Source organism: Miniopterus schreibersii, assembly GCF_964146895.1.
Source record: "Miniopterus schreibersii genome assembly, chromosome: 5".
In the NCBI taxonomy this organism is placed as follows: domain Eukaryota; kingdom Metazoa; phylum Chordata; class Mammalia; order Chiroptera; family Miniopteridae; genus Miniopterus; species Miniopterus schreibersii.
This window is the reverse complement of record NC_138106.1, coordinates 37,515,454-37,529,689: the sequence shown is the minus strand read 5'-3', so window position 1 is coordinate 37,529,689 and position 14,236 is coordinate 37,515,454. Positions and strand designations below refer to the sequence as shown.

Below are 14,236 nucleotides of genomic sequence, written 5' to 3'. Positions count from 1 at the left end.
GGTGGTAGGGAGTCAAGATTTGAATCTGCCTAACTCCGCACCCTTCTCCATGCAATAGAAGTTATGTTCCACCTATAATTCTGGTGCCCCTGCCCCACCACCAGCTGGGCATTTGCTCTGAGTTGTGTTCCACTGATGCTGAGAAGTGTGAATGCTCTACAGGGAGTCACACTCATGACCTGGGTCTCATCAGCCACAGAGTTAGTGCGTAGTTAGTCTCAGAGCCAGGTGGCTTGGCTCTCTTCCCTCTTCCCATTTCTCTGTAAGAAAGTCAGGCTCTCTGCCTTTGGAGGGTGGGTGAGCTGGCTGCAAAAGCCTTTGCCCTAGCGATGGTCAGAGCTGATCTAAAAACTGACAGCAACAGAGCTTGAGCTAGTCCCTGGTGCCTGGAGGACTCCTCAAGCCTCATCTCTGTGTTTCTTGCAGTCATGTTTCATCTCTATGATTCGGATGAGAATGGTCTCCTGGATCAAGCGGTAAGCTCTCCAAATATCCCTCCTGGGTCCAAGAAAGGGTGGGGGAGAAGGGAACAGGTGAAGAAAGAGTCTGAATTTCTTTATAAGAGTTCTACCTTTATAAGTATAGCAACATCTCAGTATGGACCACAGAAATGAGTAGAACCCCCCACGTACTATTTCCAAAGGGCCAGCCTGCAGGAGAGTGAACTCCAACTTGCTTTTTCATTCCAAAAGCCCAGGATTATAAAATCTCAGAATGGGGAGATGCTTTAGCATCTAGTTTAATTTCCTAATGGATTCAGAATGTCTCCCTGCAATTTCCTGCTAGAGTCTAGGAGCAGAGGGGTGGAGGTGGGAGAGGCAGCAAGACTACGGCAAGAGGGCAGGGGGAAGGCCAGTGGTGCACTTTGGCATCACCCTTGCCTTCCTCTCATACCTCAGGGCACTAGCTCAGGTGTCTGCTCTGAGTACATGATCCTATCTCATTGTACCTGGGAAAGCCAGGGACTTGTCCCTCACTTCTTCCCCTCAGGAATAGGCAGGGTAGGTCAGGGATCATGGAGTGAGAGGAAGGATGGAAAAGGAAGAAGACAGAGGGGAGAGGGCAAAGAGTCAGGCAGGCCTTGTCTTTATGACTGGCAGTTGTTAAAGGTGAGACTCATTCACAGGAAGGCTCTGAGGTTGAGGTGCATAGGGCTGAATCAGAACAGAGGGAAGAAGAGAGGAAAGAAGCCCACTAGACCAACTAGATCACCCCAGTTCCCTCCAAACCCTGGAGTGTCTTTGTGGGAGCCCTACAGCCACGTTGCAATGCTGTGGTTTATGTCATATGAGGGAGCAACCAAGGAATCACAGACTCTCCCACATTTGGTCAACATATATTTTAAACTATCTGCTATGTGCCAAGCCCCGTTCTAAACACTGGGAATATATCAGTGAACAAACTGACAAAAAAACCCATGTCTTCATGACGCTTCCATTCTAGTGCAAACACACGCACTGAACAACATAGTAAAATATGCGCTAGGTAGAGATGTGTGCTAGAAGAAAAATAAGACAGGGAGAGGAAGTGTTAGAGGGAGCTGCTGTTTTAGCTGGAGGAGGCAAGGAAGGTCTCCCTGAGGAGAGGATGTCTGAACAGAGACTTGAAGAAGGTGAGGGACTATAAGTCATGGGGAAACACCTAAGTCTAGAGGAAGCGCCTTCCAGGAGAGAAAACAGAGAGTGCAGAGGTCCTGAGGGGCACCTGGAATGTTAGCAGGTTAACTAGGGGGCCAGAGTGACTGTAGCAGAATGAATGAATAGGTGCAGTCAGAGTGAATAAGTAATTGGAGATGAGATCAGAGGAAGTTTGCAAAGCATTATCAAGCCTTTTAGGTGATTGAAGGGGTTTACTTTTTACTCTGGATAAAGGGAGAACTCTCTTCATTGGCAATGTTAAACTTGAGACTCAATGAGATTTTAATAAATCTCATTGGAGATTTGAGCAGAGGAGTAGCATTGTTGACTTGGGTTATAACAGGATCACTCTAGTTCCTGTGTTGTCTAGACTGTAGGGGTGCAAGCAAGGATACTAGGTAGGAGGTTATTGAAATCAGCAAGACAAAAAATAATGGTAACTTGTACCAGAGTAGAAGTATTGCAGGTAGTAAGAAGCGGTTAAATTTCAGACGTATTTGGAAGTAACATCAGTGAACTGAAGCAGTTTCAAAGAGTTACCCGATTCAACTTCCCACCGAGAATCCCTGCTCAAGGCTCTAATTCTCAGTTCCTGAATCACATTGTTTTCTCATTGAATCTTAGTCCCAACTGTATTCACAGGCTCTTTTCCATTGAAACTTCTGCAGAACCCTGTCCTCACCTTTCTGCCTACTTCCTTACCTCCATCTACCACCTCATCTGCAGTTTTGCAATGAATTATTTTTTTTATTTTAAATAAAATGCAGGGTTTTTTAAAATTCCTGTTGCATTTCAGTTTACTTGTTTCAACCCAGCAGTCCACCTAGTGGAGGTAACATTTCTGAACCTTGCTTCAGTTCACCAATGTGTCTCCCACACTGATCTTACTATTAACATCTTAGATCGTTCCCAAGAGATGCAAATGCCTCCTTGGTCTAGTGGGTTTCAGTGGGATGCTGGGTGCCCGGATTCGTTAGCATCCAACAATTCTGTGAGGTTTTAGAAAGAGCTTGGACTAGGTAGCAAACAAAAGGCTCACTCACTAGTACAGTGAACCCCTCATCAACTTCTTGTTCACAAAGTCCTGGGTTCAGGGCTGCGCTTAATACAAAGGAAGCAGAGGAGATGCCAAAAGGAATCTAAACCACAGTGTCTGAACTAGGGCTATCACAGTGGCCCTACATCCAACTGAAACTGACCTCTGAGGGGTCTAATGGATCCCAAGTTGCTGAAGCTGTGGAAATGGAGAGTGACTGAAGAGGGAGTAGAGAACTGCCTTGGTTTGTAAGCATTTGAGAGAGCTAAGATCACAAAGAAGGAGAAGACAGGTGTGCTGCTATGCTAAGTGAAAGCCCAGACTAGGGGAAGGGAGGTGAGTCTAGGTGGATTTAGGAGTAGGTCAGTGTTCAGGGAGCTTTCTGCATACCTCTGGCTTAGCCATATTCTGTGCTCCTTGTGAGCACCTACTCTTCACTGAGCTTTGTGATCAAGGCAGAAATAAAGAACAGAAACAAGTAGTGAGCTCCCCATGAAATGCCCTGTCCGTCTTCCCACAGGGTTTGGTGTTGAGCCTTGCTCTTAAAAACACATCTTCAGTTGGTTTCTCCCCTTGATGTTTTCTAGGAGATGGACCGTATTGTCAACCAAATGCTGCACATTGCCCAGTATCTTGAGTGGGATCCCACGGAGCTAAGGCCTGTGAGTTTCTGGAAACATGGGGTGGCTTCCAAGTGAGCTTCCAAGAGAAAAGTGGGATACACTCAGGATAAAGATGGGCAGGTTCTCCCAGGCTCATCTGTCACTGGCAGCTTCTCTGGGGTCTTGCACCTTGACCTCCCACTTTGCTGATAGGAAAAACTATAGGCACCTGAGGAAACTGGACATAATTAAAATAATAATTTCCTCTGACCTCTTTATCAGAGCTAAATTTTTATGACAGGAGTTCATAGATCAAAGAATTTAGAGCTAGGACGAATTTTAAATATTTTCCTCCATCACTAGGTAATAATAATCATTTTATTTTTTTAATATAAAAGTACATTTTCTATACCTTTGCTCTATGCTCACTACAGTGCTATATACATAGCAATGTTATTTCCATTTTTTAGATGAGCAAAACAGAACCCAGAGTGGGGGTGGCTGGCTTGCCCAAGTCCGCTCAGTCAGGTCAGACAGAACGGGGCCTGAAGCTTGGGTCTCCTCGCCCCCATTTGATCCCTCACTGCTCTACTCACTGTGAATCAGAGTGGAAGGGGGTAAAACACAAGCCAGACAGTGTAGAACAAAAAGAAATAAGAGGGAAACGGGAGCAGAGAAGTTGAGGATGAAAGTGGACAATTGCTGCTCTGTGGATTCCGCAGATATTGAAGGAGATGTTGCAAGGGATGGACTACGACCGGGACGGCTTTGTGTCTCTACAGGAATGGGTCCACGGAGGGATGACCACCATCCCATTGCTGGTCCTCTTGGGCATGGACGACTCTGTAAGTCAGCAAGCCTGAGTTCAAAGATCTCTTACCTTTCAGGAACATCAGGCTCTATCTGGAAGTTCATATCTACACATCTCCTTGGCTTCTGCCCACTGGACAAACCATATGCTCTAGGCCAGCCCAAAAGTCCTCTCTTTTTACCTATTAGTGACTGAAATATATTCATTCACTTGACAGGCATGTACTGAATTATTAGTAAATAAAGAGACTGTTCTGAGCTCTGTGAGGGGACACATACGCTATTTACCCACCAGAAGGTTATATGCAACCGAGCAAAGGGGCAAAAGAAATGCAAGGAAAAATTTCATCTTTTCCACAAGTTAGGTCAAAAATGCTATCAGAGTTGGGGAAGGAGGGAAGAAAAGGAGGAAGGAAAGGAAAAAATACTGACATGTGTGTGGTGAGGTGGAAGGCAATCAAAACAACCAGGTAAGGTAAGTATTTTTTCTCCCAATTTATACAAATGGAAAGCTGAGATTCTTAGCCTAAGGAGCAAAAAGAGAAGTCAGAGTTTATTTGTACCTGACTCCAAAGATACTTCACTTCCTAATGACCCACACTTAGGAGGGAGACCAGTGGGAAGAAACACCAGAGGGTGCTTGCCCTCATCTTGAAGGACGCCTGGGATTTTATCCCATTGTTGAGAAAAAGGTCAGGTGGGAGGACCTGGCAGGATGTTTGATCTGGTTCCCAAGGATGGGTGTGATTTGTTGGTAGAAGATGGTAGAAGAGAGAGTTTGTGACCAAGAGAAAAGCTTGATCAAAGACCCAAATGAAAGAAGGTTCAAGGTGTTTCAGAGAAACCTCGCAGTTGGATCAGAGCAGGGGATATATGTAGATAGTTAATGTAAATTACTAGCTATGTATGCCTGCATCTGAGCTAGTCAGTTACTGCATTTTCTGCTTATTTACCAAGTGACGTAACTTTCATGCACAAGCTAGGAAAGATTAGAACTAAAAGTACAAATGGTGACTTTGAAGCATTTACCAGGACAGTCACACAGGTTGTGTGACAGCACTTCTTTGAAATTGCTAAAATGTCATACAGAGGAACAGAACAAGAAGTTCAGCTGGGTTAACCTCCAACTGCTGTCGCCTATAATGTCTCCATCTGACAATTCTGCAATTCAGGACTAAAGCTGAGCCTTCATTTCCAATATTCAAGAACTAAGAATCCTGCAATCTAGTCATTGCATATCCAGTTCTTTCCAAGTGCTATGTAGAAATTAAGGAGCCAGGATCTACACAACTCTCTTCTTTAGTCCTTAGAACCCAAAAAAGCCGGAGCTGGAGAAGACCTTGGTGATCCTTGATCTATCCCTTTCACTTTGCAAACTGAGGGCCAGAGAAGTAAAAGACCTGCCCAGGAACATATATCTAGTTACTCCCAGGGGCCATCCTCCATATTCTGGAACAGCAGACCCCTCATTCAGTGATCCCTTACCAAGAATCTATTATGTGCAAGAACCTATGTGAGCTAGGACCCGGGGAGGAGGGGCACTCAGATAAGTGAGATAAACTTCCTGCTGACAATACTCAAGATCATGCCTGAGTCAAAGTGGAAGTTCTGCTTGGGGGCTGTTCTAACATACCTGTGTTTTTGTTTTGTTTTGTTTTTGCTAAAATATGAGAATAGAGATAGGACATTTTAATCATAAGAAACCAGTGTCTATTTTTTACATCTTATTTTGGACTTGCTGACTCCAAAGTGCCACCAACTCTGCATGGAGGGGACCCACTGTTTTATGGCTGGAGGAGGAAGGGAGACTAATTCTTCACCATTCTCCCTAGTGTCTCCTCCCTAAGCCAAGTTGGCCTTATAGAAAACCTACTTTATATCAAGAAAGTGGCAAACAAAAAACAAATGTGGATTTAGCTTTTATGAATCAAAAGTGTTATGCATTTATTTTAAAATGCACACTAAATTGTAAGTTTCTACATTTAATTGTAGGAGTTCAGAGAAAGCATTCCTAAATGTCTTAAAAGTTACATCACTTGTTTGACTTTTTCAAAACCCACATATGGCCCTGAAAAGTCTGGAGATCTCTGAATGCAATATATGCAAAATAGTCTGTCTCCCTGTGAACCGCAGCAGCAGAAAGCCTGGCATGCACAAGGAAGGTTACTCCCACATCCTGCAGCCACCAGTGTGCAGAAATGAAAGAGCCACATGATGGTGCTATAACCCAAGCAGAAATGTTACTTTACCCCAAGTTAAGGTCCTTTCGCTTCTTACCGCAAATCTATGAAAATAGTGCCTGAGAAAAGGAGAATCACTAACTGACTTAGCTAATAAAGGTATTTTCAGGTAAAAATGACAGTCCTTTGGGTCTACTGAACAGTGCTGCCATTTCCTTTCACAAAGAAAAAACTCTGGTACGTGGAGGAAGCGGGGAAAGATGGAAGGAGAATAGGCTCTGAGGCCAGCAAGAGCCCTAATTTGACTACTGATTCAGTCATTTATTTGCGTGATCTTCAGATGTTTATATAACTTCTCTGGGTCTCCCTTTCTTCATTTCTAGACTAGATATACATCTACCTCCTTACACATAAGAAAACACTCTTATTTTAACTGTAGGGCACTGGATTAGAAGCTTTATTTATGGAAACTATTAGATAAAAAGGCTGTAATTCTATAAACTTAGGTCTTAGAATAAGCAGGGTTTTGAGGTGGTGAGAAGAAAAGATCTTAACCTAACCCCAGGGGAATACCTGCATTTGGAAACACATATAGGCTCTTCTAGAAACCATTAGCAGACTTGGCACAGAAGTGGGTCTGGCTGCCATGGCCGACTAGGGGGGCCTGAAAGTAAGAACTGCATTTGAGTCTGCGATGCTGGAGTCTGTGTACTTGACTGTCAGTTCTCACCCCCTTATTACAGTTCTCACCCCCTTGTTACAGTAGTTTTTACTACCCTAAGGACCAGCCCAAGAGTGGTGCTCTATTGGTGGACCTTATAAGAAAGGTATGGGGACAGCAGGCATGGAGAAATGCCCCTGAAGCCACAGCCTCCAGCAAGGCTGTGCTCACAGGGGTTAGAAGGTAGGAGCTTTGGTGTCCAGGGAAGGTGTGTGGTTGTGTGATACTTGGCTTATGCAGTGGATAAGAATGAATTTGCTTCTGAGCAGTCAGGAGGAATGTCTTAACCTGCTCTCTGTCTCTTGACTATTTTATCTGTGTCCAGAAAGTTGATGAGGGCGTGCATTGTTTTCACTAAACTGCTTTTTTCTGATTATAAAACTTGTACATACTGACTGTAGAAAATTTGGAAAATACAAAAGAAAATAGAAATTAGAGAATAAAATAAATTCATAGTGCTTCCAGCTATAATGAACCTCTGTAAACAGTTTGCTGACATTTCTTCCCATCAAAGATCTTATTATATAAAACTGAGATTATAATAGATCCTCAAATTTACATTCTGCTTATTTCACTTAACACTGTATCATGAGCACATTCCCATGCCATCAGATATTCTTTAAATATCTTTTTGGTGGCAACTTAACATTAAGTCACATGGCTATACCACAACTAACCTTTTGGTAATTTTGAGACCTTTAGGATATTTCCAGTTTTGCATTATTTTAAATCAAAATGCTGAGTTAAAATCTAACAGAGCACAAAAATGCTCATCTTTCTTTCAAAAATGATTTTTTTAAGATAGAGTCCAAGACAGGAAATTTGTAAGTCAAAGATTATAAACATAGATATAGATAGATGATAGATTGATAGATGATAGATAGATGATAGATAGATAGATAGATGATAGATAGATAGATAGATAGATAGATAGATAGATAGATAGATAGATAGATGATAGATAGATAGATGATAGATAGATAGATAGATAGATGATAGATAGATAGATAGATAGATAGATGATAGATAGATAGATAGATAGATAGATAGATAGATAGATAGATAGATAGATAGATAGATAGATAGATGATAGAGAGATAGAGAGAGAGAGATGATAGATAGATAGATAGATAGATGATAGATGATAGATAGATGACAGATGACAGATGACAGATAGATAGATAGATAGATAGATAGATGATAGATAGATAGATAGATAGATGATAGATAGATAGATAGATAGATAGATAGATAGATAGATAGATAGATAGATAGATGATAGATAGATGATAGATAGATAGATAGATAGATAGATGATAGATAGATAGATAGATAGATAGATAGATAGATAGATAGATAGATAGATAGATAGATAGATGATAGATAGATAGATGATAGAAATTTGTTCTGATTTGCACTTCCACCAGCCATGTAGAAGAGGGCTTATGTTATCCCCCACACACATACTCCTGCTCAGATATTCTTAATTTTTAATACTTGCTAATTTTAAAAAACACACACACAAAGAACTTTGTTTTAATTTCCATTTTTTTGAAGAGTACTTACATCAGTAAAATAAATGTATATCTTGTCTTCCAAATATGAGGAGAGAGTCTTTTGAGGATAAAGAACTCATAACAGAAGGCAGTCCCAGGCTTCTGCTAGCTCCAGGGTGCCCGCTCTGCATCCCATTCCCTCGCTATCCCTACAGGGCTCCAAGGGGGATGGCAGGCACGCCTGGACCTTGAAGCATTTCAAGAAACCAACCTATTGCAATTTCTGCCACGTCATGCTGATGGGCGTGAGGAAGCAAGGCCTGTGCTGCACATGTGAGTACATGCCCTTCAGACCCCTTTCCCCCAGGAACTATCTTGCTCTGCACATGGTTGAGCCATTTCAGAAAAATTCTATGTATTTCTGCTTCCTAGCTTGAGAGATCTCCCATATTGTCCCCATAGCAGCGACTAAAGCATGTCCTATTTTTGTTCCACCCAAGTGAAATGGATAAGTATTGTCCCATTGTTGGAGTCCCATCATGGGCCAAAGAACTCCCTCCCCCAGAAAAAACTTATTAAGGCTCATACATAATTACAAAGCTTCTCATACTAATTTCAGTTGGGTTTTGCTAGTGAATAAGCCCAGAAGAACCTGGGTTTATTTTTATTAATAAGCACCATAAAAATATATTTGTAAATGCAGTGGAAGTCAAAACTATCCATTTGTTTCACTTTATAATCCATTTAGTAGAGTCAAATGGGAGAAGAGAGAAAAACAGAGAAAGGAAAAAGTAGAAAGGGAGACTGGAAAGGAGACAGAAGAAAGAGATGGAGGGAAGGAAGACAGAAGGGGTGATGTAGGAAAGAGGGTAGATTTGGGGAGCAGGAGGAGAAGACAGGGGGCTGCAATGAGAAGACTTTGTGGAGATCAGGGTATGTGGGTGCAGAGTCCTGCCAATCACTTCACAATGCAGACAGGTCTGAACTCACAAGAGACTAGGGAACTGCTCCAGCAGGGAGGTCCCTTGGGTGTTTCATCTAAACATGCACATGTGATCTAGGCAGCAGGTGACCTTGCCCACGAAAGTCATCTTAACAGAGTTGGGGTCAGTGACCACTAAGAGCATCAGCAGGCATAAGAAGGGGCCTGCCAGTGTTTCTAGCACCCTTTCAAATCCAGCTCTCACCACTTCTGATAGACCCGGTCTCATTCATATTAGGTTCCAGGTCTGTGGGCCTCTCTTGATTGCGTAGTAATCAGTGTAGTAACAACAACAATAATGATAATAATTTGTGGAATAGCTATTCTGACCCAGACGTGGTGCTTTAAACAAAGTATCTCGTTTATGCTGCCAAAGCCCTGCAAAGAGAAAGAGAGGCAATTTTATTACCATTTTGTAAAAAACTCTGAACTTCAGAGATGTGGAACAACTTACCCAAGGTCATGAGGGTCGTTATAAATGGCAGAGCCAGAGCTCAGGCTCAGGCCCACTTAACTCCTGTTAGGACAAAAATGTTCACCCCCAGCATCCCTGACACCAATATTGTGGCACTGGCATAGGGAGGAAGATGAATCTTCACACTGCCCTTAAGTGGAAAGCGCCTTTCTGCAGATGTTTCTTGCCAAATTCACTGTCTGCAGTGGAAGGCAGTGTGGCAGGGTGGAGAGTGCGGGAGCATGTCTGAGACATAACTGTGCACTTTCTTCTCAATGAACAACTGGAGACTGTTTTGAATTTCTATTAGGCAAGGCCAGCTCTATGTGTCCCCTGCCCCTGACTGGTCACTCAGTCAGGCTCAGGCCTCAGCTGGCATGGGGAGGGGGGGCCTGGACCATTCCTATGTGAACACTCACAAGCACTTTCCTTACCTTTTTTTCAGACTGTAAATATACCGTCCATGAACGCTGTGTGTCCAAAAATATTCCTGGGTGTGTCAAAACATACTCAAGAACCAAAAGAGGCAGCGAGGTTGGTGACACCTATTGCCTTGTTCTACTGCATGCAGTGTCCCAGGCAACATGTCCATCACTAGATTCCTGGGCAGGAAGGGGCTTTAGGAGCTTTATCCAGTCCCTTCTCTGCCTCAAGGACCACCCTTAAACCATCTCCTTCATCCATCAAACCATTCAGCATCTCCCTGGTGCCCACCATGTGCCAGGCACTTGCTAGGGGGTATGCAGATTAGAAGATGGTCTTCAGCCTGCTGGAGAACTGTGCAATCTAGTGGGAGAGAGACAGGCACATAAGCAAAGGACAAAGTAGTGAGATGGATAATAGCTATTGTGTGGTACATACAGTTGAGGCACCAAGGAGGAGGCCAGGGAAGGTTTCACAGAGGAGGTGGTATTTGAGTTGTATCTTGAACCCAAGGCATCGAGGCAGGAAAGGCACCCAGGCAGAAGAAGCCTCGAATGCAAAGACATGGAGGAGACCTGGCTTATTCTGGGCTCTGTACTAATTTGCCATGACTGGGACAGAGGATGCTTAAAGGGAAGTGGCAGAAGCTGTGCTCTGAGAGTGAGATCCAGCCTAGGAAGGTCTGTGAGGCCAGCTGAGGAGTTGGGAACATTGAAAAGCTTTGAGAATGAGATCATTGGGTTTGCAAATTAGGTTAATTGTTCTGACCGTGGTGCTGGAGGGAGATCCAAGGGGGGGGGGGAGAATCTCTTCCAACAGTTCAGGCAAGAGGTAGTGCTGTACTGAGGGTCTGCCTGGGGTGGGGTCTGCACTCACCCGCTATGCTGATGTGTCCACAGTAGCACAGGGGTGGCTGTGTCTGTGCTGAGTGTCTCCCCAGTCATACCAGCTATTAAGTATTTTGACTGTCCCACTGGCTAAGGCAGAGAAGATGAAGGGAGAGTTTGAGAAATAATTTCTCACCACTACCACCAGGACTTGGTGATGGAGTTATAGAGGACGAGAGAAGGGAAAGGGTTGGGAATGGAGCCCCCGTTTCTAACTTGGCCATTGGGTGGTGCCATTCACCAAATCTGGAAATAGACTCTTTTCAAAATTAACAGGGGAAGGACACTGTTGATTCCTGCATGGAAGATTCCAATGAGGAATCTGAGTCAGGAGATGTTTAGTAGGCGGGAGTGATATCCAGCCCTCCCCAAAAGGACTCCAAGAGAGAAGGGAGCCTCCAAGGGCACACATGCATGCCCCATGAGACACCGCATGGCCTCTTGTCTACTTCTGCACCACACTCATGCACACACCTTTCCATGTCCATGCCTTCACAGGACGCATGGTACACCTCCTGGGCTCAGGTCCTGACCTGCACTCTGGCCACTTGCCACACACAGAGCAGAGGGAGGCCGTTGAGAGGCCAGCAGGGCATGATCTTCTGAGTCTCCAGGGGCAACCAAGTCCTTCACCACCTCTTCCAGGCCCAGAAGAATATGGAGAAGGCAACGTGGTGCTGGGAGACAGCCACGGGGTCAGAAGGCCTGGCTACGCGGCTCCGGCCACTTATCAGCCTTGGAACCTAGGGCCGGCCACTTAACCTCTCTGATGCCTCATTTCATTCTCTGTGAAATGGAAATAATAATAATCTCAGAGCAAATTCAGTGTGACCATGTAGATGACAAATGGATTAGCAAACTGGATTCTTTATATCATCAAAGGTGAAGGGCAGAAAGCGAGAAGTTACAAAATAAAAGTGACACGTCTGCTAGAACAAGAATTTTACCAAAAACACTTTGGGAGGAGGGCTATTAACTGATAAGTAATTAAAAACTTTTATTTAATACAAACATGGATGGTGTAATGAAAATATTCCATGTGTTTTTAATACTGTGCTTGTAGTTGGCACTTCAGACTAGGTCCTCACATTCCCTCAACAGTCCAAACTCTCTTCCTTCAGCTATCCAGGGTGCCCTGGGGGAAAATATTTAGACCTTCTGTAGAATTCCTAGAGGAGACAGTTGAGGGTTCAGGCCCCAGGATTTGGTGTCATGGGTCACTTTGCACTTACAGACACACGTATTCACATGCATTCCCATGGCTTGTAGGTTCCTGGGCTGCCTTAATGGCATTTCCTGACTAGGGAGCAAATATAACCAGCTTTCTAGGAAAGAGATGTGAAAGCCGCTGGCTGCTGACACACAGTAATGTCTTTGGACTTTTCTTCTAACTTCCTTCTAGAGTGTTTCTCAACCTTGACAGTACATTATAATCATACAGGGTGCTTTAAAACATACTAATGATGGTTCCCATCCTCAAAGACTCTAATTTAGTTGGTCTGGGGTGAGGGCTGGGCATTAGAACTTCTAGGAACTCCCCAGGTGGCTCTGATGGGCCACTAAGGTTGACAGCCAATGACCCATAGAAGATGGGAAGGGGCAGGAAGCTACCCATCAGTGGGCACCTCCAAAGGGCCAAGAACTGTGCCAGGAAGGCCCTTCCAAGTGTGCTATTTCATTTAACCCTCCCAGCAAGTATAGAGGTGGAGCTTATTATGCCATTTCTACGGATGAGGCACCTGAGACTCAGAGAGGTCCAGGAACTGACCAAAGGTCACGCTGCTACCAAATGGAAGATCAGTGATTCCAACTAGTTCTGCTTGCCACCCAAGCCCTCCTGTTTCTCTGCATCATGCTGCCTTCCAGGAGAGGGTGCACATGAGCACATCCCTCTGCAGGGAGTTCTGCAGGACAGACAGAGGGACTGCCAGACAAGATGCTGCTCAATGCTTGACTGCCAGGGTGCGTGAGCTATTCAAAGCAGAGGGAAAGTGGTTTTTCATCTACCTCAATGAACAAAATGGTGGTTAGGCAGGGAGAGAGCACATGAGTGCAGTGCAGTGCAGCTAAGCAGCCCGGCACCCAATCAGGGCATAAACTGAACAGGAAACAAGCCCTCCGACCTCCCCTCCCTGTGCACCTCCAGACCCTTCTCCTCCGGCCCAGGGCCCGGGGGCGTGGTTCTGCAGCCTTCCCTGGTATGCTTCCCTTCCCTCCTGCAGGTGATGCAGCACGCGTGGGTGGAAGGGAACTCCTCCGTCAAGTGTGATCGGTGCCACAAAAATATCAAGTGCTACCAGAGTGTCACGGCGTGGCACTGCGTGTGGTGCCGGAAGACGGTGGGTTGGTGTCCAGGGCAGCCCTGCTTCTTTTTAGCGTGGCTTTTCGCTCAAGCTGCAGACAGGGAGCCGTGGACATCCTGCTAAAGGGCATGAGCAGAGCCGAGGGGAAGCCAGAGGGGAAGCCAAGGGGGCCCAGAGCCCCATTCAGTGCTCCAAGTCTAACAGTGCCCAGTGAGTCATCAAGCTGTCCAGAGAGAGGGCACCCCCAGAATCAGGGGAGCGAGGGCTGCTTAAGAAGAAGCTAGCCAAGCCACAGTCTATGTAGCAGGGCAGCTGTGACCATTAACTTCCTTTGCCTGGATGTCATCTGAGGCCAGCAGCACCACCAGAGTTGGCAGGGAATTAGACACCAGAATCGTGTTCCTCCAGGTACCAGAGGAAGGCACACTCTTTGCAGCAGCTCCACTGCCTGGCCCAGAGGCCTGTGCCTGCTGCCATTAGTCACAGCAAATGTCCACTTCCTTTCCAGACACCTGGAACCTGCCCAACTTCCCTACCACAACAAACTCAATGCCATGTCTTGTCCCCTTGACCAAGGCCCTTGATCAGCTGCAAAAAGGATATGTCTCAAATCAAATTGCAGAACTCTTAAGATGCAGAAGTTGAGTCAAAGAGTTTATTTCCAGCCTCTTATGAGTTTGTTCGACAAGATCGCCTTCCTTCCAG

At 44.9% G+C, this 14,236-nt stretch overlaps 1 protein-coding gene across 2 annotated transcripts in view; it reads left to right on the top strand.

Moving 5' to 3' along the window:
* Positions 1-14,236, top strand: part of DGKG (diacylglycerol kinase gamma) — a 171,154-nt gene that overhangs the window by 56,999 nt on the left and 99,919 nt on the right. Inside the window, exons 7-12 of one of the 2 annotated variants that reach the window (XM_081138472.1) lie at positions 427-476; positions 3,261-3,335; positions 3,998-4,120; positions 8,698-8,815; positions 10,364-10,452; positions 13,451-13,567. In XM_081138472.1, coding sequence (XP_080994598.1) covers positions 427-476; positions 3,261-3,335; positions 3,998-4,120; positions 8,698-8,815; positions 10,364-10,452; positions 13,451-13,567 — 572 coding nt within the window. The remainder of the gene's footprint in view (positions 1-426; positions 477-3,260; positions 3,336-3,997; positions 4,121-8,697; positions 8,816-10,363; positions 10,453-13,450; positions 13,568-14,236) is intronic. The other variant, XM_081138473.1, reaches the window with a different exon arrangement.